The sequence below is a fragment of the Xenia sp. Carnegie-2017 genome, unplaced genomic scaffold, assembly GCF_021976095.1.
Source record: "Xenia sp. Carnegie-2017 unplaced genomic scaffold, XeniaSp_v1 HiC_scaffold_16, whole genome shotgun sequence".
Lineage (NCBI taxonomy): Eukaryota > Metazoa > Cnidaria > Anthozoa > Malacalcyonacea > Xeniidae > Xenia > Xenia sp. Carnegie-2017.
Window position 1 is genome coordinate 5,855,553 of NW_025813469.1, and position 27,753 is coordinate 5,883,305.

Consider the following 27,753-nt stretch of genomic DNA (forward strand, 5'->3'; position numbering starts at 1 on the left):
GTCATGGGTTCGAATCCCGTTGAGTCACCTGATTTTTTCAGGTTCCTGAGACGATTGCTTAAATTGTCCAGCAAAGTGCGAAGATCATATCTTCATTTAATTTCAAACACCGCACTGCATAAAACATTCATACGACATTCCTTCACGAGGAAACATCAGCCCAGCAATATTGACCTGCTCACCACTGTGTGAGTTCATAGCTCAGTTGGTCAGAGCTCTGCACCGGCACCGCAGAGGTCATGCGTTCGAATCCCGTTGAGTCACCTGATTTTTTCAGGTTCCTGAGACGATTGCTTAAATTGTCCAGCAAAGTGCGAAGATCATATCTTCATTTAATTTCAAACACCGCACTGCTTAAAACATTCATACGACATTCCTTTCACGAGAAAACATGAGCGCAGCAATATTGACCTGCTCACCACTGTGTGACTTCATAGCTCAGTTGGTCAGAGATCTGCACCGGCACCGCAGAGGTCATGGGTTCGAATCCCGTTGAGTCACCTGATTTTTTCAGGTTCCTGAGACGATTGCTTAAATTGTCCAGCAAAGTGCGAAGATCATATCTTCATTTAATTTCAAACACCGCTTTGCATATATAACATTCATACGACATTCCTTCACGAGAAAACATGAGCCCAGCAATATTGACCTGCTCACCACTGTGTGACTTCATAGCTCAGTTGGTCAGAGCTCTGCACCGGCACCGCAGAGGTCATGCGTTCGAATCCCGTTGAGTCACCTGATTTTTTAGGTTCCTGAGACGATTGCTTAAATTGTCCAGCAAAGTGCGAAGATCATATCTTCATTTAATTTCAAACACAGCACTGCATAAAACATTCATACGACAAACGGAATAGTTAAATACAGAGCCCTGTATTTGTAACTGTTAGGACATGTAATTTTTTCAACATTTTTCTTCATAATCAATGTGTTTGGGTAAAAAAGGTCACATGGGTATTTTGCCGCCAATTTTGTTTCAGAAACGCAAATTATAACCATTTTTTACTAAGGCGATTAATTATGAAAAAAATGTTTACAATGATTTTACGTTGCTTTATAATAGTGCTAACGAAAGCGATGAAGAAACCTACGCGCGCTCTCCTCGTGGCAAAAACAGTATAAATTGCATCCACTTCGTTAAATAAATGCATTTCGTTTATGATGACATCTACAAGCAACTGAATTTCAAAGCTAGTGATCGCTGTCTATTCATGGATAAGAAAATACAACAGAAAAATTGCCTTTCCACCGATTAATGCTCTTATTATTGCTGGCTTTTGTAACGTAAATGGCGGACGCTTGGCAATTTTACTTCCGGTGTCCCCACTGAGTGTCCTAACTCTTTCCTATGTGGGGCTCTGGGTAAATATGGACTACAGACGTACCCTGTCGTACCCAGTAACGAAAAGAGCTTGAAACTTTTAGACGCTGCAACTACAAATATAACTATCATTGCAGAAATTTAATTTGTCTTTATACTAATTTATACCATTTGAATTTTTTTTTACACACTTTCAATCTAACTTCTATAGAAGTGTTCTTTCTAATAATCGTAGTTAGTAATACACAGAGCACGTAATCTCGAAGATGGAAAAGAAATAACACAGTCACACTCAATCTTCCATAGGAATAGTCAAGGGAGGAATAGTTATTCTCCTTCGAAGATGTGTGACGATCTTATGACTTGTTTCATGAAACAGATCAGTCAAAATATTATGTGATCGCTTCTTAGTTGGTATTGTCATCTTTCCGTAAGCGATGGTTCTGGGTGATATATCTTTTATCATCTTAAGGTAATTCTCATCGCCGAATTCATTCCAGTTATCTAGAGCGTTGGTTCGAGCTTCTTTACGAGATTTTTCATTGTTCAGAAACAAACGCCTTTTCTCTTTCTTTTCATCGTAATTTGGCGCTGGAAGGATGGCTGAATAATAATTCGGGTGGCAAACGAACAAATATTTTGTGAGTATTTCTTCATCAACGGAAGCACTTTCTTCTTCATTCGCCGTTTTATAATACCAGCAGCTCTGACCGCAGGTCAACAACAAAATATTCACGCCAAACGAGTTACAAGCAGCCATCAAAATAAGTTGATGAAACTCGTAGGGCAATCGTTTACCATTTTCTATCAGTTTAACGAATCTTTCGAACTCTAAATTACTAAAAGCGTTATCAACAATGTCCTTGTACAAATGCATGTCCCTTTTCAATTGTTTTGAAATTTTATCTCTAAAGTCTTCTCTCTCGACATCAAGAATCGCCGCCATTGCTTGAAAAAGAGAATCGTCGGTATAATCTCCTTCAAAAAGCGTCAACCCGAGTTCCTTAGTAATCGCATCCCCTTGATAAAACATTGCTGCAAATTTCGCTTTCTTTTTCGAATTTTCCGACTGACCGATCTGCCATTCGTGGCGATTTGACTGGTAATAAATCTTCATACTCGAGTAGATAACATCGCCCAAAATCTTACCGTCCTTGTAAGAGGTAGTCGCCAGACTTAAACAGAAACAAAAATCCATAAAACCGTTTTCATCGACCAAATCAGTCCACTTTTTGAAAGCGTTTTTGTAATGAACGTAAGTGTACATAAAAAATTTCCACGTCCAAATTAACGCAAATAAATTGCAGACAGAAATACTGAAGGCGAGCACTGTATTACATATCATCAAGCCGTATAGAAATGGTGCTGCAGGTAGAGAGCATGTCAGATCTTTATAATCGTAAGGGACACGATCAGAAAAGTCACAATTAAAAGACGCACGCCATCGACGTTCGCGAAGCCAGTTTGCAAGCACAACGAATACAACGACATTGGTGATGCACAAGAACAGTGATTTTATTGTGTACATAAAAACTAAATAATGGCTTAAACGTGCAATCTCTTTGAGACGTACCACCAAATTGCGAATTTTTTGTTTCGTTTCCTTGTCTTCAGGAAGATGCAAACCGGTAAGTTTGCTACTTGAGCCTGCATTACCTGAAGAAGAAAATGTTGAATGTTACATGATTAGAATAAGATTCAATCCGACAAGTTATTCCAACGCAATACATTAAAATGTTTTGATTTAAATAATTATCAATTAAGTTTGTTGTATAGGTTGCATAAAAAAGTGAAAACGACGCTAAGGTTATTAACGCTCAAGTTTGCAAAAACCTTTGTTGGAAATAGTTAGTTGCACTTCCTATGGTTCATCTGACCGTGACATTTTTGCCAATAATAACCATGTTTTAGTGAGACTGTGAGAATTGTCTTGCAGAGAAGCACTTTTGGAATGGCTTGCGCACGAAAAGACAAAACTAAGGCCCCGTTCACACTAACACGTATTCTATCGAAACCGTAAACATTTTGATACGTTTAGGCCTTCCGTCCACACTAGCACGCGGATCGGATTCACAGAATCCGTATAAGTTTGGAAAGGCTGTCGAAAGTGGATAAAGACGAATTCGTATATGTTTTGTGCTAGTGTGGACGGTCGGATCCGCATAAAAATTGAAACGATGACGTCAACCAAACGCAAAACTCAAAATAAACGTGGTATGATTTAAGTAAATTTGCTTCTATTTTATTATTAATCGATTTTTAGGATGAGGATCTCGCTCTTTTTAATGCTTCATTTGTCCGACACAGAAGACAACTATTGTTATGTTGAAATAGTTATTTCTAGGCCTGCATATCGACGAAATAGCTAAACAAACGGCTGACTGAGGCGAAAAGGTTTTGGTTGAAAGCGCGAGCTGGGACAGTTTCGTTTCACAAACTTTCGTCGCGAAAAGTCTTATTTTGCATGATCAAATTGCTTATTATGTCTTGCAAGACATTCATTACAAATCTCAAAAGGTAGTAGGGACCATCGAAAAACGAACCGAAAACGGTAGTGTGGACGCGGATCAATGAGGTATTTGCCGGTTGCCAGTCTCCCTTAAATTTGCGCGGTTTTTGCAATGCATTCTGGGATCGCCAGGGGGCAAACATTGTGTATCTTTATAAAGATATCTTTTCGTAAAAAGTTTATATTCACATTATAATGGAAAAAGGGGATCACTGTGCTGTTTATAGTTGTGATAACGATAGAAGATATCATGAAAAATATATCGTTTCCGATCACGTTGGTATTCTTCCCTATTTTTCTCCGAAAAACGCAAAAGACAAGAGTGCTTGGCAAAAGCTGATCAACAGGAAAAACTTTAGTCACTACTAATACGAAGGTTTGTTCTAATCATTTTCTTGCTGGTTATCGATCCGAAGGCTGTCCCAATCCAACTTTGTATCTAAAAGGATACCAATCAAAAGAAAGAGTAGAAAAATTCTGTGTGAAGGCAGTACTGAGAAAAGCTTTGACAATGAGGATGAGGCATTTTTTGCAGCTGAAATCACTGTTCCTGAGCAGTGTACTGAGCCAGAGTCTGTGCACCAAGAGAGTCCACAAATACATTGCACAACAGACTTGGATGTTACAAGTTATGATTCTGATAATAGCTACAGCTTTGAAAGTGATAAACATGACCTCATTGACTGTTTTTACCATGGCGATGTTAAAATGTTGAAAAGAAACTTATTTATTGAACAAGCTATTTGCAAGAAGAATTGCTACCGCTACTCTGGATTGTCCCTAGAAAGGTTGAACTTAGTTTTCAGTTTGATTAAAGAGAAAGCAAAGAGTATTGGAGAGGTTCTACTGATACAGCCACTGCCCAGTCTATTAAAAGAGGGCATGTCTCAAGAGTATTGACACATTGGGAAGAATTCATTCTTACTCTTGTCAGGACACGAAAAGGGTTTGATGTCATGTTTTTGGCTGATACATTTTCTGTTCAGCTAGTCATGTTTCCCGGATTTATACGACTTGGGTTAGATTCCTGTCTAACGAGCTGTCATTCTTTGTGCCTAGGCCAAGTAAGTCTGAAATCAAAGAAACTACCTAAGCGATTTCAGAAATTTAACAAGTTAAGGATAATTATTGATTGGACAGAATTTTTTTATAAAAACCTAAGATACCTGGGAGCCAGAAAATCTCATGGAGCAGCTATAAGCATTGGAACACTGCTAAACTATCAGTTGGCATTACCCCAACTGATATTTTTTCCTTCATCCCACCCTTTTGGACTGGTTCAATATCTGACAAGGAAATTGTCACCAACTCTGGTTTCATAAACTTGCTAGAAAAAGGTGATGGTATCATGGCTAATAAGGGATTCCTTGTTAGAGATATACTTGTGGTGAAGAAAGTTCACCTTATTTCTCCTGCCTATTGTCGTGGACCTAGGCTTTCCTCTCGTGGAACAACTCATACTCGGCGTGTGGCATCATTAAGATCTCATGTCGAAAGGAATATAATGAAACTAAAGCAATTTCAGATTTTGTCAGGAGTTATTCCATTGACATTAAAATCAGTTTTGGACAACATTTTGTTTATGTGTGCCGCTATATGTAATGTAGGAAAGCGTGGTATAAAGTTATCCTTACATAATCTAAAATAAATTATACTTAATATTTTTATTTTGAAAAACTATTATTTGTAAATATAAATTTTATCATTGCACATATTTCAATAAAAGACTACCAATAATACAATTCTTATAGAAAAGAAACACAGTTTTAAATACATCACTCCAGAAGTCACCATCAAATGGTATTTCTACTATATCAATTCCTTTTTCTGTAAATACAATAAAATCACATTTGTCGATTTGGCTTATAGCCATTTGGACTTGAAAGGAATGTAAATGGTTCCTGTTCAACACTTTAATTCCACTATCATTAGTTTTCCCACCAATAGCTGTTGAGAAAAATGCAGATTTGGGATCCATATTCTTGTATGTTTGAGGGCACTTAATTTCAAGTGTCCTTGAGCCACAACATTCACATTGGCATATTCCATCCAAACGCACTCCCATCCATAAATTTTTGGGGTCAACAAGCAAAACAGGTTCTTCTATTTTAACTTTTTCAGGCTTCTTTGTACGCAGTCTCTTGTAAAGATACAGAACCTCTTTTTCTTTGTCTAGTCCATATTGCATAGCATTTAAGTTTATCAAATTGTTCTTGTCTTCCAAAAAATTAGCAACAGTTTTTGATAAATCAGCCGAAGGGGTGCGCTCTTTTGTTTTTTGTCTAGTGTAAATAGCTTTGACTTTTTTTCCTGTTACCATGGCATGTCTCATTTTATGCCATTCTTCATTTTTGGATTGTCCTTTTGTTGCAGCTGAAATGAACAATTGTTCTTCTTCAGTGAATTTTAATGTGCTAATGAAGGTATCACAGGCTTTCTTCACTCTTATTTTAATCAAATGTTGATTTTCCCTTGCAAATATTTTAGCTTTTGTTTCTATGTTAAGACTATTAAGTTTAAAAACCGTTTTCATTTTTTTTACTTTGTCTGAATGTGGGCACTCAGGAAGGAAATCCAAAATACCAGAATTTTCATCAATGTCTCTCAACTTCCTGGCAAATTCTACTTTGTCTACTTCACTTATTGTGGTTCTCATACGATTTGACATTGGGTCAAATGAGTCAACCCAAGAGTCGCCGAGAGATACATGTTTCCTTTTCCGTTTGGGTTTCACCGAGTGACAAATTTTTATTTCCAGTAATGGTAAGGGCTTATTTCTTGGTGTTGGCTTTGGTTGCCAGTATGCTGGAAGTGAAGTCACTGAAGTTCTTTTACCTGACAAAAACTCTTCAAGTTCAAACATATAAGCACCCAAGTGCTTGCATCCCTGATCTGAACTACCTTTACATTCACAAAATGCAGAAGACACAGAGCCTTTTGGTGAAAGTATGAACCAGGATCTGTATTCTTTCATGCCTTCTGGTGTTTTGCCCCTTTGTGTGGGTAAAACACTGCCAATGTCAATGTGAAACTTGCTATCATCATTGTCATAGACAATAGTTAAACATAAATTCCTTACATGACCATTTTGGTGTAATTTATAATCATCAAATGTTCTCGAAGATGCCAACATTTCTTTGTCATATTCTGCTTTACTAACTATTAAATGAATAAAAATATCCAACAGTCCAAATGTTGGTAAAGCTGACATGTCATTTTAAATGGATCTTGTAGGCGCTTTCCAGCAGGAAGTGTCAATCGTTCTTGAAGACAATGCTCCAAGGAATCCTTTGAAAAATCAGGATCAATTGGTAGTTTTGCCTCCTCAGTGGCTTCTGCTCACTTTATGAGATCGGATTTTAACTTTCCAGTCTTTGAAATTATTTCTCTGGTGAAATTGCTCATCCATGACAACTGTACTAGTGTCAACATTCTTCGCAATGTTTTCATTTTCAAGCTTTTCTTGTTTGGTTTTACAAAATATGGTTTTATGTTAAGATAGACAAAATGTGTTTTTGGGTTTGTATTTGCGGGATATTGTTTTAGGTTTTGATGGACAAGGTACAGTTCTAGTTTTGAGTGGAGATGATTGGTCATTAGAAAGACATGGTTCTTCCTTAAGTTCAAAATCAACCAACACAGGTGGTTGGTATTCATTGGCAGGTATTGGGGCGAGACAACAACTATTGATAGGTTGCAAAAGATTGAAATGGCAAGCAGCTCTGTGAAAGTTATGCAAGACTAAAGTCATTGGACAATCACAGAATCGATCAGGGGCGGATCTAGAGTATGTCAAATCCGTCGCGCGACTGATGTTTGATATTCAAAAATTGCCCATTCATATTAATTAAAAATTCATTAATTATTCTTACTTTATTATCGCATTTACTTCGTGATAAAAATCCATCTTTATTTATTATTGAAAACTAATGACTAACCCAATGAATATCTCGTTGGTAACCAGATCAGTTGAATTTTAATTGACCTGGAATAACCGACTTATAAGCGGGGTGGCTTGACTGGTTCGACGGATAAAGGAGTCTAAGAACGCCAAAAACGATTATTTATTGGTCAATGGCCAGATCAGTGGACAGATCGACTGATAAGAGGGGTGGCCGGACGTATAAGGGAGTCCAATTGCTATCTTACAATTGGTTCATTTAAATTTTTGTTTTATTGTGATTGGTTTGACGGATTTCGACTGATAGCCAACTGAACTAACATAGTCAAGTTCACTGTCTGAATTGAATGTTTGATCGTTTCATAGTAATTTTTATAAGCATGATAGAAACTAAACTACAATCAGATGGAATTTATGGAAATCTTTAACAAATTCATATATTGACATGAATGCTGCTGTCCAAACTGTGAATTTTTTCAAGAGGGTGAAAAATTTATGGATAAATTGTAAATGCTTGGCAAAGACGATCTCGCGAGCAACATTTCAGTCATTGATGGTCAAAAGAAAGCCAACATTGTTTTGAGTTTTATCAGCAGAAATTTACATCCAAAATCGTAATTAAAGGACAAGTGAAGTGTATGCATGAATGTAATATATCAAAGTCAATTTATGCGAGTGTGTGATGCTAATAAGCCATATATTTGGCATGATAATGAGCCTAAATATTTGGAAAAACATTCGAGTTTTGTTCACTTCAGTTTTTTTTTGAAAAAACATAAGCAAAATGTGTTGCTTTTACGCAAAAACGATGCCCACAAAATACATTTTGTATTGCTCTAAAACGCTGAAAATGGCATTTTCAAGGCTCTGAAATTCAAAATTTCTCAGGGGAGAATGCCTCAGACCCCAGGTGAGGAGCGCCTCCGACGTTTTATGACTGATGTTTCAAAAATCCTAGATCCGCCCCTGGAATCGATCATATTTTAACAATGACGCAACACCAGGCGAGGAGTGAAATAAAACCATTTCTGCTCAAGCATAGCATAAACACAAATTTCATGCTGCAAGGACGTGGCACAAGCGTACATATCCACTGTTTCTCCCCACGTACCGCACATAATGCTTCGCTCCAGATGCTTTTCCATCGATTCGTATCGAAATAAATACGGTCGAAAAGTAGCTGGATTTTGTATCAAAACATCGTTATACATTTCTCGAATGTGAGCAAAGTTTTCGTCGCTTTCACCGTTTATAGCCAACGCAACTGCTCGATAAAAGCAATTGCTGTCTCCACATACTTTTACTTCTTTTCTCCCAACTGGTAACGAATACCCATTACAACGAATAGCCATTATAATGGAAATAGGTGCTTTAAATTGAGAATTCTCAAAAATATCACTATTACAGATAAATTTCTGAAGAAATGTTTGCCCTCTGGCGATCCCAAAATGCATAGCAAAAACCGCGCAAATTTAAGGGAGACTGGCAACCGGCAAATACCTCATTGATGCGTTTTCGATTATTTAAAATCGTGGCCAGAGATTTGTCAGGCGGAAAGCAAATTTTCAATATGAACATAATAGCCCAACATAAGACTTTTAAAAAAGCCATCACAGTAATAAAATAGAGAAGGATTTATTAATAACGTTTCGTCTTTAACTTAAGACTTCAGATTATTTGAGTTAATTTATATACACAAATTGTTACAAGAAGAAATAAACACAAAGCACGTTCGGATACGAGTACTGTCATCACAAGCTACGACCGCACATTCCAGACTGGCATCTTTGGTTTCAAACCTTCACTTCATTCACCTAAAACATGTTTCTGATCGTGAGAACTCAAAAAAACTAAGCCATCAACAACGCACACAAGACCGCAAGATATTTCGCCTTAGCACTGGACAGATTAACACAAACCCAATCAACCCTGAGTGCTGACGACGTGGTTTTCAATTTCTCAAATCGTTTCATCACGCAAAAAGAAAAAGAAATCCTTTCGAAGGGCCTCAACTTTGCTGTTCCACCTGCCAAACTAAACTCGTGCACTTTCCTCACACCATTTGAGAAGTTTTACAATCGCCTTCAACAATAACCCGTCCACACACCCTCTGGCTTTTTCCCTGACTCAATTAAAGCTAAGCTAAAGGACATAGCTTACTCGGGTTTTCGCAGTTACAGCCGACCGAATGCCTTATACATGGAGAATGAACTAAACGCGTTAAATGATCTGAGAAATGACAACAACATCGTCATCCTAAAACCGGATAAAGGCAACGGAGTTGTTATTCTGAATAAAAACGACTACCACAAAAAGATGATGGAAATTCTAGCGGACGCATCGAAATTCCAACTTTTAAATGATGATGCAATCAAAATTACAATGAAACGCGAGAGTCAAGTAAAGAAAACTTAAGGCAGAAAAATGCATAAATGAAAAAACATACAACGAACTTTATCCCAATGGTACACGTATCGGCATACTATATGGACTCCCTAAAATTCATAAATCCTCCATCCCTCTAAGACCAATCTTATCTAGTATTGACCACTACTCCTACAAGCTAGCCAAATTCTTTATTCCTTTCCTTACACCAATCTCCGCCAGCTCCCATGTTATCAAGGATTCTTTCTCTTTTGTCCAAGATCTTTTACAAAGTGACATTAACGCCAATAACGTTGTGATGGCGAGCTTTGATGTTAAATCATAGTTCACCAACATCCCAGTTGATGAAACAATCGCCATAATAACTAATCACCTCTTCTCCAACACGTCCTTTCAAGGCCTTGACCGTTCACAATTCACTCAACTTCTCTCCCTCTCCGTCAAAAACTGTCATTTCTTCTTTAACGGCCAAGTTCATCAACAGATTGATGGTGTGGCTATGGGCAGCCCCCTAGGCCCACTATTTGCGAACATATTTATGGCCTTCAATGAGAATTCATGGCTTCACAACTGTCCCTCCACCTTCAAAACCCTTCTTTACCAACGTTACGTTGATGATTGCTTTCTACTCTTCCGATCATTGGATCACATACCTCTTTTCCTTACCTATCTCAACCACCAACACCCTAACATCTCCTTTACATCTGAACTGGAAAAAGACAACACGCTCCCCTTTCTTGGCGTAAAAATAACTCGCTCAAACTGCAAGTTTTCCACTTCCGTGTATCGTAAACCCACTTTCACTGGTCTCTTCACCAATTTCCATAGTTTCATTCCCATTCAATACAAACGCTCCTTGATCTCCTCTTTACTTCACAGAATTTTCAACCTCTGTTCCAGCTATGAACACTTTCATACCGAACTAGAAGTTGTTAGAAAATTGTTCACCTTAAACAACTTCCCTTCATACATATTTGACAATCATGTTCACCGCTTCCTCAACAATACATTTGAACCCCAAAGATCTTATTCACACTGCTCCTAAGAAAATCATTCTGTCTCCCTTTCACTGGCCTACACTGTCTTCAGATTCGCACTCAAATCACTCTACTCTGCAATGCTGCCTTTCCTCATATCAACGTTCGCTTTGTTTTTCGTTCTTCCAGGCGTCTCTCCTCTTTCTTTCCTTCTAAAGATAGGGTTCCCAAGCTCCTGAGATCTGGTGTTGTATACTCAATTAACTGTCGATGCTGCTCTGCATTGTATGTCGGTCAAACCACGCGTCATTTACACACCAGAATATCAGAACACTTGGGCATCTCTCCTTTAACAGGGAAACCTTCCTTATGTCCACCACCATCTGCAGTTCTTTCTCATATAAGAAATACATCTCACTCTGCCGATTTTAATGACTTCTCAATTCTCTCTTTCTCCTCCGACAATTATGACCTTATGATTCATGAAAGCCTTCTTATATCCAAACTTAAACCCTCTCTTATCACCCAAGGCAACTCAATCCCCCTTCACCTTCTTTAATATACCGCCATTCTCACTTAATTCCGTCATCTACACTTCTTACTCCCCTCACATGTAATTTAGCACCCTGTAATATATGCTTGTATTTAAAACCTCGTGTATATAAATTAACTCAAATAATCTGAAGATGTCTTAAGTTAAAGACGAAAGGTTATTAATAAATCCTTCTCTATTTTATTATTGTTGTGGCTTTTTTAGAAGTCTTATGTTGGTCTATTATGTTCATATTGAAAATTCGCTTTCGATTAAACGAATCCGTATACTTTTGAATCCGTGTTAGTGTGGATGGGTCCCTAAAAAGCAATTGGAACCCAGGGTTAGGGGTTAGGATTAACAAATTGCGGAGTATTTAGCGTTTTTCCTTTTTTCATGTCCATTTTCTAAAAACTTCAATAATTCATATCAGGATTAATTAAACTCAAATTTATTCATAATTGATGAGGAATGTAACAATTATTTGCAATTAAAGGCTAAGCGTATGTATTAGCCTAAAACTTTGTAAGCTTGAACAACATGTGCCATATTTGAGCATAATGTGTTCCACTTTCCTTTTCGCTGCCTCGTTTTCGTGCGCAAACTATTTCAAAGGTGATTCTTAATAACACAATTAAATCTTATTTAAAAAATGGTCATTTTTTCGACAATTTTACCATCACATAGATCAATGGAATTCAAACGAACTATTTCCACCAAAGGATTGCGCAAATCATGCGCGCTGATGACTTTGGTGACGTTTTCCAAACAGCTCAGTTTCTTCATAAAACCTGTATAGTACCAATTTTTAAAATTTTTTTCCTTTAGCCTCGATAGCCGAAAGATTTCAAGTGAGAGTGAAGGAATTGAACTGATCCCTCGTGTTTGGACACCCAGACACCACACTTCCCAAGCCCCTGTCTCTTTCAAAATTGGTATACTACTAAACATTTATTGACTGAAATCTAGGAACAGTGCTCAGTGTTCCCCTTGGTTTTAACTAGGGAAAGAATGGTAGGCTAGGGTAAACAAAACACACTGTTTCACTTAGTCTCAGTGATAATTTTTAGATCATAGTAGCTAATTTCATAACTTCCAATCCAACAATATGATATTTTCTGCCTAAACTAATGAGAAATTAATATCAAATTATACGTATATTTCAGTACGGAGCCTTTGTGAAGAGTGATGCTAGATTGAAACTAGAATATTTAGCCGATCTAGAGTGTTGCACATTTTCTTTCATAAGCCATTTTGAGATCATGGAGATTAAAAATCAATTCTATTTTCATACGACAAAAAGAGTGATGTCAAAAACTATACTGGGTATTAATGATTTGCAGTTAGGTTGCCAGGATATCAATTTAATAAATACCTTGTAAAATTCTCTTTTCTGTATTGAATTCTACTGGCTTTATGGTGCTAAATTCAGAGAACACTTCAGATAGTTGTTGGAACAGAAAAAATGTTGCTGGCATCTTGAACCAGAGCAGATGGATGACAAAAAACACACTCCACTCCAAGAGCATCCAGTAGGGGAAATATATGAGATACTTTCCATCAAAGATTCTTGAACATTTGGAGCTGACATAGTTCATGATGCTGTAGTCCAATTGCATGTCTTTATCATCAGGAAAACACCATATATTGTAGGTACCAGAGATGGTGATACCAGCCAATGAAAACAAGATTGCCATTAGCAAACAATTCAGACTGTAGAAGGTCAGGACTTCCCACCATGGACGGAAACGACTTACAGCCTTGTCTCCAAATGATTCTAATTTAGCTGCATCTGATAATGACAACATTTTTGTTTTCTAATGTCTTGCTAAATGTAAAAAAAGTTTGCTTAGCAAGCTGGCCACCATGCATGGCAAAAATCAATCAAAAAGAAATGGCAAATCAATCATAAATACATGTTTTAGGAAAAATTGCAACATTTGTTTTAAATTTATCTGTTTCACATTGTTCATGTTACTTTAATAAAATGTTAAAGATTTTTTTTGTTATAGCACTGGCTAATGAAAACTTTGGAAATGTTTGTGAGAACTCTCACAAAGGTCTCCTCAGTTTTCACACACCTAGGCAAACATAGCAAACATCCTTATTTCTCAATAAAAGTCACTGATCACAAAGAACTTCAGTATAAATTTTGAATGGAAAAAATTGATAACAACATCATCTAACAAACTCAAGATTGGGTGACATTCAACAATATTAAAGAGGCATAGTTGAATCAATCATCAATTTACAAGCATGCTTTGATCTTTTAAGCCATAGAAGACGTGTGGAGTGAGATGAAATGATGCATGATCTATAAACTGGATCTTATTTATCAAGCTAACTGATAACCTGCAACATTTGATAAGTCAAAATGAGTTGTTTCAAAACATGGTTAATCAGTGTGAAAATTCAAAGATATACTTCATATTTGAGATTGACAATGTCTAAGACAACGTGAATGACCTTAACACTGACCAGGCTTTATTATCCAAAACCCAATTACGAACAACACAAAAATACTCACTCAACACTCAATAGGCGTGAAACCGAAGTAACACTAACACTTTTCTCAGAATTAATATGTCTTTGAGTTTGCCAAAATTATGAGATATTTTTGCATTTATATTGTTGCTAAAAACAAGTTTACTTAAAATGAAATCATGAATTAGTTTTTTCGAGTGCAAAATTCCACGAAGAGAAAGAGATACCAACTAATTTGACTTGATAACTTGACCACTTGACTGTAACAAATTTAATATCTGAAATTCCCAATGGAAATATGGAAATTCCATAAAACAGACTAGTTTGAGATTCCTAATCTAAAAATTGGTTACTCCTTTTAGGAAGCTCCCAAAAAAACTTCCAACTAAACTTTTTTAAAAGAAAGTTTATTTCTTCATTTCCTGGAATGAATGAATAAACTATAAAATTCAAACATTTGGAAAAACGTGTACATGTTGAACTGCGGCTAACATGGACAAATGGGCTATTTGCACTTTCCTAGGAAAACTGAGAATTCAATAAATAAGGATATCACCAATGTGATAAGTTCTAAGCGCCGGGTGTTAAACCCCTTGTGAGTCCAAATATCCGTGTTATTAAGGTTAATGGGAAGTCAAGGAAGGTCAACAGGAATTCGCTACTGAAGCAAGACATATATGTGTAAGAGAATGTGAGCTATGGCTGCTTCATCGCGCTCCGGTTTGCTCGATTACTACACGAAGGATGGCTGGCGACGTGTTTTCGTTTCGCTAGACGAAGAAACGCTTACGTTAAATGCCGAAGACTACTCGAAATCTTCCAACTCTAGCACAGTATCGTCCAAAAATGGCAACGACTCGTTGGCAGCTTCACCCGAAGAGAAAATCCCGCCCGAATCGATTTTGAATGAAGTCCGCAAAGTCCGCGTAATCAAACAAGAAGTCGGAGGTTTGGGTATATCTATAAAAGGTGGAAAGGAGAACAAAATGCCGATTCTTATTTCGAAGATCTTCAAAGGACTCGCAGCCGATCAAACAGACGCGTTGTATGTTGGGGATGCGATACTCGCTGTCAATCAGGAAGACCTTAGGAATGCGACCCACGACGAAGCCGTGCGTGCTCTAAAGCAAGCAGGACGTGAAGTGGATTTGACAGTTAAATATCTAAAGGAGGTTACGCCGTACTTTCGCGGCTCAAAAAGTAGCGAATCCAGTGGGGGAATTCCGAGCACATCACCTCAAAACTGGCCTGAACTAAAATCGATTCTTTTGAAACTCTGTTATGTATCGCGATACATTCCAGCCAAAGTCCAAGGGGCGGAAGGAAGAAGTTTTGAGATCTTCAGTTCAGATGGTCGTTCAGCGTGTATCTTACGATGCAACGATGCAGCATCCGCCCAGCAATGGTACAATGTAATACATTCAAACGTTGCTCGACTTATAGAACCTGGTAAGATAATTTAATTTAACCTTCGCCTGTGCATACCAAAGAAACGAATTGAATTAATTACTAAGGGTGATCATTAGCTCAGCTATTTGTCTGAAGTGTGGTGAATTCCTTGAGTTAATTACCAAGGTGAAAGAAACCTTACAAGGATAATTAGTTTCTCATTCAAATGCACTTTGGATATAAATTCCCTTGAAAACAGAGACAATTTTTAAAGAGGTTCATGATCACCTTTGGAATTCTATATGTATGCAAAATCTTAAAAAATTCACAGTTTTTTGTTGTATATTAGTACAATGCATTGAAGCAATTCCAAGCATATCGATTATTCAAACATAACATTTTTGTCATATTAAATTTAATTATATGTGCAAGATAAATCAATTAAGATTCTGTGGCACTTGGCTTTGTAAACAAAACAAACAAACAAACAACATTTGTATTCCGGCCAGTATTAATGCCCACCAGGGGGGTTGACCAGTCCATGAACTTTTCTACGCCAAACGTCTCTATCTCTCGCCATATCTCTCGTTATACCCATCGCCTTCATATCACTGTTCACAGCATCCATCCATCTCTTTCTCGGTCTACCTCATTTGCGGACTCCATCAACATTCATATGCAACATTCTACGAATTTCAGCACTTTCTTCCCTCCTTTCCACATGCCTAAACCACCTCAAATGCTGGCGCCTTACCCAATTCTCGATACACTCAACACCAACTCTTTCTCTAATCTCTTCACTTCGAATCCTATCCATCAACGTTACACCACACATCATCCTAAGCATTCTCCTTTCTGTCGACGCCAATCTTCTCAGGTCCTCTGCTTTCGGCGCCCAACACTCTGCTCCATATCCCAAAACACTTCTAACTCATGCCTTGTACAATTCTCCCTTCTGCTTCAACGAAGTCAACTTTCCGCACAACATTCCCGACAACTCTCTAAAACTCCACCATGCTGCTTGAACTCTGTTCCTCACCGCTTGTATTATGAATTATATGTAGAGTTTTGATTATTTCATTGTTCAAAAAAACTCACGCACTTGTCAAAATCATGCCTATAACAGTTAACACATTTAAGAATAGATTAATAGCTCATGAATTATTGTTTCTGTTTTTGCAAGCTTTTAATGGCCACTCAAGAAATCTATCATATTAACCTTTGCTAATTTTTGGCTTCTCAATAAATAAATAAATGGTAGACTAACTAACCATGAGCCAATGTTGGATGAGCCAATGTTTTGAACTGGCTATGCTCCTGTGTGCCCTTTAGTTTAGCATGACAACTTCAAATTTAATTTTTTCAATCTTTAGCCATTGATGAAGCAAACATAATTTTAAGCGGCACGCCAGGGAACAGGGAGATTCACACAATGGGCTGGCTGAGTGAACAGGTTTATGTTGGAGGTGATAGTCCAAAACCGGAATGGAAACCAGTTTTTCTTGCTTTGACTGATAAAGATATGTTACTGTATGATGCTGTTGCGTTCACATTGGAGGACTGGGCATCGCCATTCATGAGTCATCCTCTTCTTGCTACCAGGTATCCAATTTTTACATTTATCTTTTTAAAAAAGGAATTAATTTATCTCCCTACAAGTTAATTAGGTGTTTACTGAATTAGAATGTCCCTGAACTTTTCATGTTGTTTTTAGTGAAAAGTTTGCATGGAAAATCAACAAACTTTGTACATAGTGTTCTAAATTTGTTATGCATAATGATGGAATAACCGTTCTCAGGTTCTTTTAATTGTATTTATTTTTTTCTAAGCTTTAGGCTACCAAATTGTTCTCTTCAACAGGTGTGAGTTGAATGATTACGAATTATGAGATTACCTATATACGTGACACATACCTGTGTACATGACACATCATACATGTCATCACATAATTCATATTCATTCACCACATGCCTGTTGAAGGCTGCAGTTTGGTAATCAAAAGGTCATTAGAAAAATCAATATTTTCTATGAACTCCATGTATGATTGTAATAACTCAAACTAATTAGTCATTATGTGATTTAGTCATAGAGTAAACATGTTGGGGGAAAGGTGTAAATATAATTGTTTTAATTCATCGCATTATGGACACATGTGTTTATTATCAATACTTTGAAGATTATTGGAAAAAAATTCACTTTCTTGACTTTGTCATTGAAATGATTGGTCACTAAGCAAAACTAATTAGCTGCCCATACAATCTTTACAAATTGTGTCTTGTTTGCCATTTCAATCAAGGCATAGGTGTTTGCTGTAAAACAATGATAAAATATTGTCATAAACTCTTTTCATTTAGCTATTTTAGACTAACCTACTCACTTTAGACATAAGAGCAGTTTTTACCATATTCCAACTGAATCCAAAAGCATGATAATATGCTGTGTGCTATAAAACATAGTAGAGATTTATTTTACTTTATGCATTGACACATTACAATTTCGTCATTAGCGTTTGTATATTCAACATTGTTAGTAATTTTAAAATGAGAACATTATTATTGCAAATTGTTTATGTATAAGAAGTCAAGCTATCAAGATGTAAGTATGTTATCGTTTCATTCTTCTCAAACGTTCATTATTAACAAAGGGAAGTTATCTACAATGCTGCCTTTTGAGTTGAAATTTTAGTCTTTTCTCATTTTTTTTACTTTCATATTTAACTTGTACGCATGTAAAAAAAAGCTGGTTTCTTAAACTTTTCGGATTTGGCCTATTTTCAACTTCGCCCTTCATGCTAATTCGTTATTCAAATTTCAATGTATTTTCATAAAGAATTCTCTGTGCTTTATAAATTATCTGTTGCACGTTGTTAGGTTGGTAAATTCAGCGGGTACATCTACGGAACGCTTGAATTCACCAGATTTGACTTTCGGTACCAGAACCGGATCGCGAAAGGGCGTCGAAGCTCATCTTTTCCGTGCTGAAACACCAAGAGAGCTAGCACATTGGTGTCGCAGTATCATCGAAGGAGCGCACAGTGCAGCTGCATTAATCAAGGAAATCAATTGTGGTAAGATTTGGAATGCTTCTTTTACATCTGTGATGAGTGGTATTTTAAAGTGCTGATGAAGTGAAAATTTCGCTTTTTAAATTTCAGTTTTATTCTACAGAACTTTTAAATTCACAGTAGACTCTCTAAAGCAGTTTATGAATGGAGTTGAATCTCTATTTAACGCTGGTTTTTGTAAGACATTATTCGTCAGAAATCATTTGTTTGAATTTTTTTCAAGACAGGCTTCCGAATGACATGATTTGTCTTTATTTGACATAATCTTTCTAGATTCGTTGTAACTGACGCTCGTTCACTAAAATTTTGTTGTATTTTGTCACTATTGACGGGAAACACAGTTTTTATTTAAATTTTGCTGTCGCAACACTGTCGTAATTGTGGTAAAAAACAAAAAGTATAATAATTGTGATAGCTAGAGTAAGGCCTATAGAATACTAAATGCTACAATCGTTTTACTTTTTATTTAATTCGTCGCTTCCATAGATTGACTTTACACACTCCTGTAATTTGCCGTAATGACAAAAGTTGAGCAGTTTTTTTTACCGCCAGTGCATAGAATATTTGACATTCGTTATTCTTACGTATATTTCATTGTTATTCCTACGTTAGCTGTCACGTGGCACAACGAGGAAACACGCCTTACGATCCATTACGAGAACGGCTTCAAATTAACAGACGCTAAATCTGGTTTCGACCCAAATGGTAAATCGCATGTCATGTGGTCGTTTCCATTTGATCGTTTAAAGATGTCAGCTGACGACGGACAACGTCTATTGTGGCTTGATTTTGGTGGTGACGAGGGTGAGCAGGTATTGCTGTACAACAAAATTTTCTTTAATTAGCATTATTTAAAGTGGTTCTATGACGAAAACTTAACGTTAAAAAATCATCGATTTTAGCATTCAATAGTTTAAACACATATCAATTATTGCTTTCGTAAAATTTAAGCAAAAATAATAATATAACGAGGGAGTTATGAACATTTGAAATGTCTAATTTTCATGTCCGCCATTAAAATCGGCCATTTTGAATATTTGCAATCAGCAAAGGTCAGTGACGTCATAGTCTTAACACGGCAAGAAGCGCACAATGGAAAGTATACAAAGAAAAACATAAATAGAGCAAAAAAATGTCAAATTCATCGAGATCTAGCTCGCTCTCTGAGTCTTCGATCGAGACAAACGCATCGATTTCTTCATCGGAATTTGTGACGGCAAATTTGAACGAATCTAATTCGGAAATTTTGCCATTTGTCGATAATATTGAACCCCTTGCTTCGCCCGATGAAATTGCTGAGTACGAAGCTACAGTCGCAGAAGAACGGCGGGTTGAAGACATGCTGCAAGATCGTTTTGATGCCCGTGTTGATGTTACTTCATGGTAAGATGTCATTCTTAGTGTGTTACTTTGATCTGAATCGTCTGCCGTTAGCTATGATAACTTTATGGAAACATACAATTTGGCCAACATTAAAGGTGTGAATGTGGCCATTGTTCGTTGGATCTTGTTGTCAACCCTCAAGAGTGCCGATGCTGCATGGAAATAGAGCAATGCCGTGGTAAAATGTATCAGTTCGAAATCGATGAAAGGAAATGCATTTTGGATCACCCTGGCTTTAACGAAGTTTGCCTGAACGAATTTGTTCTTCAAGCAGCTTCGTTAGGTTTAAAGACCAAAGGTCTTTACGCATGATACAGACACTTCATTTTGTATTTCCTTTAAAACCTTAGTATAAATGTATATTATATATTGAAAGTTTGCCTGGATGTATTATTGGTTCTCTCAAATTGTGAAAATTTATCATCTGCAATATGTGTAAGTATATAATAATTGCAACTTGTGCTAACCTGACGCCGCTCTCTTGACGTTGTTGGTGTTTGTGGTTTCTTCCAAATAGTAGGTACGGCACCAGGTTTGAGCCGTCTAGTCATACCACCCAAATGGAATAAACGCTCAAAACAATCATCCGAGAAGTGATTCAAACAAATCATAAATCGAATTTTGCGCGAACTTGGATTAAAGTTGGCGCGCTTCGTCTGAACAAATTTAACCCAAATTCTTCTCAAAGACTCGCCGTTTGGGCTTTTATGTAATGAAATGCCTGTACTTCTATCAGACTTATTACTGCAATCTTGCACGACACAGCGTGTTGAAGGCATGTTAAAAAAATTGAGTTATACAACCTTTTAAATCTCTATTTGTATATAGTGTTATATTGTAAACAGCCGCGAGTTAAGACTATGACGTCACAAGCACCTTCCTTCTTGAAAATTCAAATATGGCGCATTTTAATGGCGGCTCTTAAAGTTCAAGTTTTATCGCTACGTAACTCGAGCAGCATGAAATACATTGCGCTAAAATTTCGCCAGAAGAGATTTTTTAACATACACTATTAATCTATGAAAAAAAAACGAGAGGCAAAATTTTCGTCATAGTACCACTTTAAGAAATAGAAAACGTTTCCGCGTTTCTATAGGTTTATAAAAATACGCGGGAAAGATTAGGAGAAACTAGAAATTGGGTGGCTAGCATGACCACGAAGTGCAAGCATTTTTTCGAACATTCAACCAATCAGTACTCCTGTTCTTGAAAGGCTATTTTATTAGGCTATATAGGAACATAAATGGCGAATTTTGCTATTGTAGTCAATGCAACCTGGATAAACGATAGTAATTAGCTAATGTAAGATAGAGATTTTTATCAATGTGCTTCTGCCAAATTTTCGTATATATTAGACAACGTAGTGACGAAATTGAGTTCAGTTTGCCGCAAGGTGAAAAACTAATGATAAAACATAAACAAAAGCGCGCAATAAATCTTAGTTCATACGTATTCTTTGGGACTCAAATTGAGCCAAATTTGTTGTTTCGTTTTCATTTTAAATGTTTTGCGTTTGTAAAATTGCTCAAGACTGAAGATTCAACTGATGAAATCATGAAAATAGCGTCAAAATCACCAGTTAAAATGGCATCGACTCACCCATATACATGAGCGTATCACACCGTTTTACGCCATTTTCACAACATTTTATCTGAGACGGCACATCATATTTGTTAAACTTATCAAGTGTAGAATTATTAAAGCTTTTTTGGCGAGGAAATAAAATTTATAGCAAAAACTATACTGTTGATGTATAGAGAAGTGATTTATCATTTTATTCATTAACTTGCTCAATTTCATTTTCAGGAACTTGACCTCCGCGGATGTCCTAAACCTGTTGTGTTCGTGTTACATACATTTCTCTCAGCAAAAACTGCTCGTTTGGGACTGTTTGCGTGAAACGAAGATGCTTTGTTTTTAGAAGACATTGTATATATTGCAAAAAAGGAGTTTCCATCGTCACTCAAATGATATATTTTTCCATCTGAATAATAGTAGATGATGATGTTTTGTTATAACGCTCATATTTATTTCCGGTTGACGTTTGTCCTAAATTAAAGAATGAATGTAACGGCAATGCTTTGCGAGCTTCATGTTCTTCTCTTGTGTTGTTGAACTGTGAATATAGCTATTACACGGAGTTTAAAGATTATTTTCTGAAAAACCAACATTGGAATAACGTCATTCTTTAATTTAACTCTTACTGTTTCTTCGTCCAACCGCGCTTTGGGGTTAGTGGACCAGACTAGGCAGTAGTCAAATAGACATGCAGTATCAACAACCAGACCGCCAATTTTGGGTAATCCGAAAATGGTTATCTATGCCTACTTATCGCGCAAAGCGTTACCTTTAGACTCGTTCTTTATAATATTGTTTCTGTATGGTTTTTGCCAAACCCCATTGTTTAGCCGATTGTCGCGAATTACGGATGTAGTGTGTGTGAATTATTGAATGTCGAGGATTTAACGGTGTGAACAAGCATTGAAAAAATTTCAGCCGTAACCTTGAAAGTAACCTTTAAACAAGTCAGCCATATTTTGTGTCATGACTTTAAAATGTGCGCAAGGCAACCCCCTGTGATTACTCAATAGAATATTTTTTACCTTTTTTCAATGCTTAAAGTCATCTAGCTGAAGAATTATATTTTTAATATATAGTCTATAACTTATAACTGTATGTTACAAATTTTATTGGGATATTTGTGAAACTTATAGCCACTCTTTTAAAATTACGTTTTGCCAGTAAGTAAAATTGAAGTTTGACAAGTAATTTGTACATTTGTTTTATAATCTTATAATAACTTGCACATGTATGAATTACTTATGAATAGATAATCGCCTCCCGTATTTTATTCAATTTTATTCGAGCCAAGATAGTTAGTCCACTGGCCTATCGTGAACATGTATTCTCGAAAAACTGCTCATATGTGAAATCAGCTGATGTTTAGAATTTGCATGATTCAGAAATAATTGATCTCCAAACGTAAACGCAGTTAAAATGAATTTCAAGCTTGAAACTTGCAAAAGTAGCCATAATTCGTATTTGTTGTTTTCAACTGCGTATGCCCGTTTTGGGATCAATTATTGCTGAATCATGCAAATTCCAAACTTTTGCTGATATCAAAGATGAGCAATTTGGAAGGGCGCGTTCTTAGTTACAAGAACAAAAGCTTTTCTGCCTTTGGGAAATCGACTTTTAACATCAGCACAAGTGGGATTAGCATAGTGATCAGGCAAGTTACAACAGCTACGCAGTTTTTCAAATGTGTATGTTCTGTTTCATAAACCTTCAAAATAATTGCTGTTAGACCATTTAATGGCTGAGTAAAAGTAAGTTAATGATTTAGAACCCAATTCCGTAGACTTTTTAATACCGTGTTCAAGTGAGAGAAGGACGCCATCTTGAGAGGTGTTTTACCATAGAATTTTGTAACTATAGAATTTTGGTGGAGTCAGATATCTAGTAGATTGGGTTCTAGGGCAATTATATAAGTAAATTCATGTGCACTCGTTCTTCAGACAGTTTTAGATCATTTCACACGTGATTCACTAGATTTCTGGTTTTGGCAAAATGGGTCGTTGAGTCTCAGGAATATTCAAGTAAATAAAGTTTGATTATTCAAAGCAATTAGCCACAACAGGAACTATCAATTCTGACTTTTTGTTGCTTAACTGCAGTGGCGTAGTAAACTCGTTAATTCAGGAAGCACAAATTCATATATGCATTTTCAATCCCTTGAAAACAATGGATTTTTAACAAGGAAGTTAATGCGGCAGAATATAAATATATGAAAAAGTGCTCTCCCCAAATTAACGAGCTCCCTCCGCCACAGACAGCTCAACTGATGTTGTTTTTGTTTAGTCAGACGGTTGTATTATCTATAGACATAACAAGCAGAACATGCCTCTTGTTGCTCCTTAATGAGGATGGTGCACACTGGTACGTGGGAAATATTGTGAAATCCAACGAATACCAAAGATCTTACATCATCATTCATGAAAGTTCAAGCGCCGTAACAACTTCAGGGTACCATTGAAAAAAATTAAGGACATGCATCTTTACGTCACCTCCCATAGCGTTGGCTATTAATCTGCTTGTTTGGAAGATAAAATTTTAGTCGAAGCGCAGCTATCGACTTGTTCACATCAAAAGAGTGGAAAATTTTGATAAGTTCATTTCAAGGAATTTCTTTCAGTACAGTTTTATAGTTTGTAAATGATTTATTGTCATGATAATGACTCTAATAGGTCTATTAGAATGTTAGGCATATTTGAAACTAAAATTAGAATGAGAAATAAAATTAGAATTAGAATTAAAATTTTGTCTATCTAGAAAAAATATGTATGGGAGTAATAGAAAGTGAGTGTTTTTCAATGTTGGTATAAACGGCAATGGCAATACCTAGTAGCTAGATTTTTTCAAAAAAAAAAATTGAAGACACAAATATTCGTAAATATTAATGTGAATATCAAAACACATTTTCTCCTCTAAAGATTCCAAAGTGACTTACTAGATGAATCATTGTTGCGTTTAGATTAGCAAACACGCAGAGAAAATCGATGGCGATTGTAGTAACCGTTTTTATGCTTTTTGCGTTGGCAAGTCAAAGCGTTGCAGAGCTTAGCAAATGTAAGTGAGTTTTTTTTAATACGTGGAAGATTTAGAGTTAGTTACTTTTTTGAGAGAAGTGCGCTCAATTAGATTAACTAAAGTTAAGCAAAGGAAGCGATCGCTTTGTCAACACAAAGTTGGTAGCAAAGAAAATATCACTTTGTCCTCTAATATTAAAATACTAGAAGCAACAAAGTTGTAATATGTGCATCTACTGTATCTTAATTCAGAGGCAGGATGCAAAATATCATTTCTACTTGGGAAATGTTGGTTGATGATTGAATACTTTGAGTTTCCTTTCATATTACAAAGTATAATTGTACAACACAACAAGTTCGACTTACTCTGTTGATGATCACAAAGGGAGTAGATTATTAATGAAACTATTTTCTTCCCTATTATCATTTGAATATTGCTGGTTTTTAATTTCTGAACATTGCTCAATGTATGTGTTGCTTTTACAATTTCAAATGGGGCACCAACTTTGTTAAATTTTATTGATTTTTTTATTTTTCATCAGGCTAAATTAAAAAAAGGTTAACTTACTTAGATTAACTATACAATTGTACATTTACAATATAATTACAGCTTATATTATATCACTCGAGCACCACTTTCCATGACATGTTTAAAGAATAGGACATAATATTGAAATCTTCGTATAATGTGAAAACGAGGATAAAAACATGTGGGCACATGCGTTGAAACTGCACCAACGTGTAATTCAAAATTTTAAAAACTCTGACGCAATTGTTTGTTAGCAATCTCACTTGCATCCAAAATTTCGCTGCTCTTTCATAGATAAAGAATTATATTTTCACAGGCGCCCGTGGCATGAACTTGGACGGCTTTGAAACCACTCAATATGCAGTGTCTAAAGGATCTCCAAAAGGATTGCATGCTCTTACAGCATGCTTATGGATGTCCACCCCAGCCAGTTACGCACACACTTTTTATCCCACACTTCTGTCCTACAAAGTGAAAGGTGCACCATATGGAAACAGTTTCACGCTGGAAATCCATCCCGATCTTACTTTGTATGCAGAAAATGATGTTTACAGGTGCGAGTAGACGAAGTACTTTTTCTGCAGAAAAATTATCAAGTCAAACAACTTCACAGCCTAAATAGCTGTTCTTACCTACATAGCTGCTTTTTAAAATCTTCATGAACAGAATATTTGACTATTGCATATTTAAGGCCTTCATCAACAGAATACTTTTTGTAGACATTTCTTGGATTTAGCTAACTGTCAAATACTACATTGTATGGCTTAATGCCTCTACAAACAAAAAGTAATTCGCCATTTGTAGTTAACTAATTTTCTGTACAAGGCTTTGGCAATGATACTAAAGAGACCCTTTTCACTTAAATCCATAAAGTCAACCCTAAGTTAAGCTGATTAACCTTTTAAGATGTGCCCAACTATTTGCACGAAAGTTTTAGTTGTCCAAAAATGTTTGAAAATTGAATTAATTAGAACTGGCGTAAAACTTGCTGATGGTAAACTTCATCATCTGTGCGTCACGTGGAAATCGTTTACTGGTGTTCTCACAGTTCAAAAGAACGGCAATTTGATGATATCGATTTCCAACGTCCGAAGAGGTGAAATAATAAAGCGTCGTGGTACTTGATGGATTGGACAAGATCAAGACTCAGGACCAACTTTCGGATTCCAAAAGAAACATTCGTTTAAAGGAATGATAACAAAAGTCAACATCTGGGACAGAGTCTTGACAAATTTCGAGATTCAACTTGTTGGAAAAAATTGCGGCCCGCTTATCAAGGGTAACCTCAAAGAGTACAGCGACTTTAAAATGTTCAAGGCTGTCAAATTCATCCAGCGTCCACCTTGCTGCCCTATTTGTACTTGTAGCGCTTAGCTTCTCTGTAATGATGATATCAAAGACATAAATAAAGAAAACATCAAATAATTCGATAGATTTTGCAATATTTTTTGTGTTTGAAAACAATTCCAATGCTGTTTATGCTCTGACGTAATCTCCATAAAAGCTACTGCGCAGCAGAAAATTGTTGTAATGATATTTGGGCATTGTTGACAAGTAGCTTTGTGCTCTACAGGTTTTTTTACTCAAACTTAAATAAAAACGCAGTTTAACTATTAAAAAAGTATTTTTTGCAAAATTTGCAGTTTCATCAAAGATATTTCTACTTTTTTAAAGGTACCAAGTCTTTTGCAATAAGTAAAAGAATTGCTTTTTACATCTACGCGTGGGAAGATTTTCCAAATATACAGTATTCACAACTTCTCTTCCACAAGACATTTTTTTCACTGAAGCTGCTCTTTGCTCATATATCAAATTAATCTCATTTCTCAATTAAACAGCTCTATAGTGCTGTGTGTGCTTTTTAATCGTTGGCAAACTTTCTGGGTGAGATTATCTGAACCATAACTTCATGATTCCCTTTAGCAATTCAAACATTGGCGCATATTGAACGTCGGAAATCAACACACTTTTTACTGAAAATCTATTTTTACCACGTAGAGATTGTAGAAATTACCAAGGTCAGCGCTTTCATTTCAAATTCCCGTCTGAAGCCTCAAAAATGAGTCAGTGTCTTGTTTCAAGTTTGTATTGTTTTGTTGTATTCTTTCAAGCATGGGTTTTGAAAGCGTTCACTTGTTGGGGGTCTTCCATGTTTGTGATGCAATAATCCAAGAAAATTAGAAAAGTGATGAAACTATTTCATATTCCCTATTTTTAATCAGTTTCTTTTCTTTTTCCAGCAAACATTTCAACAAAATCCTCCATAATCCATTTGTTTTGTTTCTTTACATTGAAAAGACATATATTTCGTCAATGATTAAGCCATTTAGAAATTCCCTGCTCATGGCGAACTTTCATTATTTTGAAAATTTTCTAATCTGCTAAATTGTAGCTTTCAATGTATCATAAACGTTCTGATGCGAAACTAAACTTTTGGGTGTTTCTCCTATAAAAGAAACCAATACTCCTAACGTTATAGGTGTGACGACACCCAGACACCCACGGCTTCCAAAGACCCGGTTTGAAGAACAAATTCCGCAATTTTACGTGCTAGTGTAGAGAGTGAAGAGAATTAATGTATTGACAATTGAAAGTGCTGCACCGTATCTTGGTGTGAATTGTGGGCGATGGTAGAGCTGGCATCTGTTGCATATACTGGTACACGTTGACATGTCATGTTCTATGCTGAT

The 27,753-nt window shown here is 36.3% G+C and overlaps 2 protein-coding genes, 1 long non-coding RNA gene and 1 pseudogene across 3 annotated transcripts; 2 read left to right on the plus strand and 2 right to left on the minus strand.

Annotated features, from left to right (window-relative positions):
• Nucleotides 1–4,025: 4,025 nt before the first annotated feature.
• Nucleotides 4,026–5,478, plus strand: LOC124435900 (annotated as a pseudogene).
• A 54-nt stretch (nt 5,479–5,532) lies between these two features.
• Nucleotides 5,533–7,041, minus strand: LOC124435901. Its single transcript, XM_046985832.1, has one exon. The coding sequence runs from the start codon at nt 7,039–7,041 to the stop codon at nt 5,533–5,535; it is 1,509 nt and encodes a 502-aa protein (XP_046841788.1).
• Nucleotides 7,042–9,350: 2,309 nt separating this feature from the next.
• Nucleotides 9,351–14,325, minus strand: LOC124436553. Its single transcript, XR_006945388.1, has 3 exons — nt 14,153–14,325; nt 13,001–13,453; nt 9,351–9,545 (listed from the first exon to the last, which is right to left on the minus strand). It is a non-coding gene; the product is annotated as an uncharacterized LOC124436553 (long non-coding RNA).
• Nucleotides 14,326–14,743: 418 nt separating this feature from the next.
• Nucleotides 14,744–22,791, plus strand: LOC124436801 (beta-1-syntrophin-like). The gene is made up of 5 exons (XM_046986774.1): nt 14,744–15,558; nt 16,872–17,100; nt 18,369–18,565; nt 19,175–19,374; nt 21,752–22,791. The coding sequence occupies exons 1-5, from the start codon at nt 14,808–14,810 to the stop codon at nt 21,842–21,844; spliced, it is 1,470 nt and encodes a 489-aa protein (XP_046842730.1). The 5' UTR covers nt 14,744–14,807; the 3' UTR covers nt 21,845–22,791.
• Nucleotides 22,792–27,753: the final 4,962 nt, after the last annotated feature.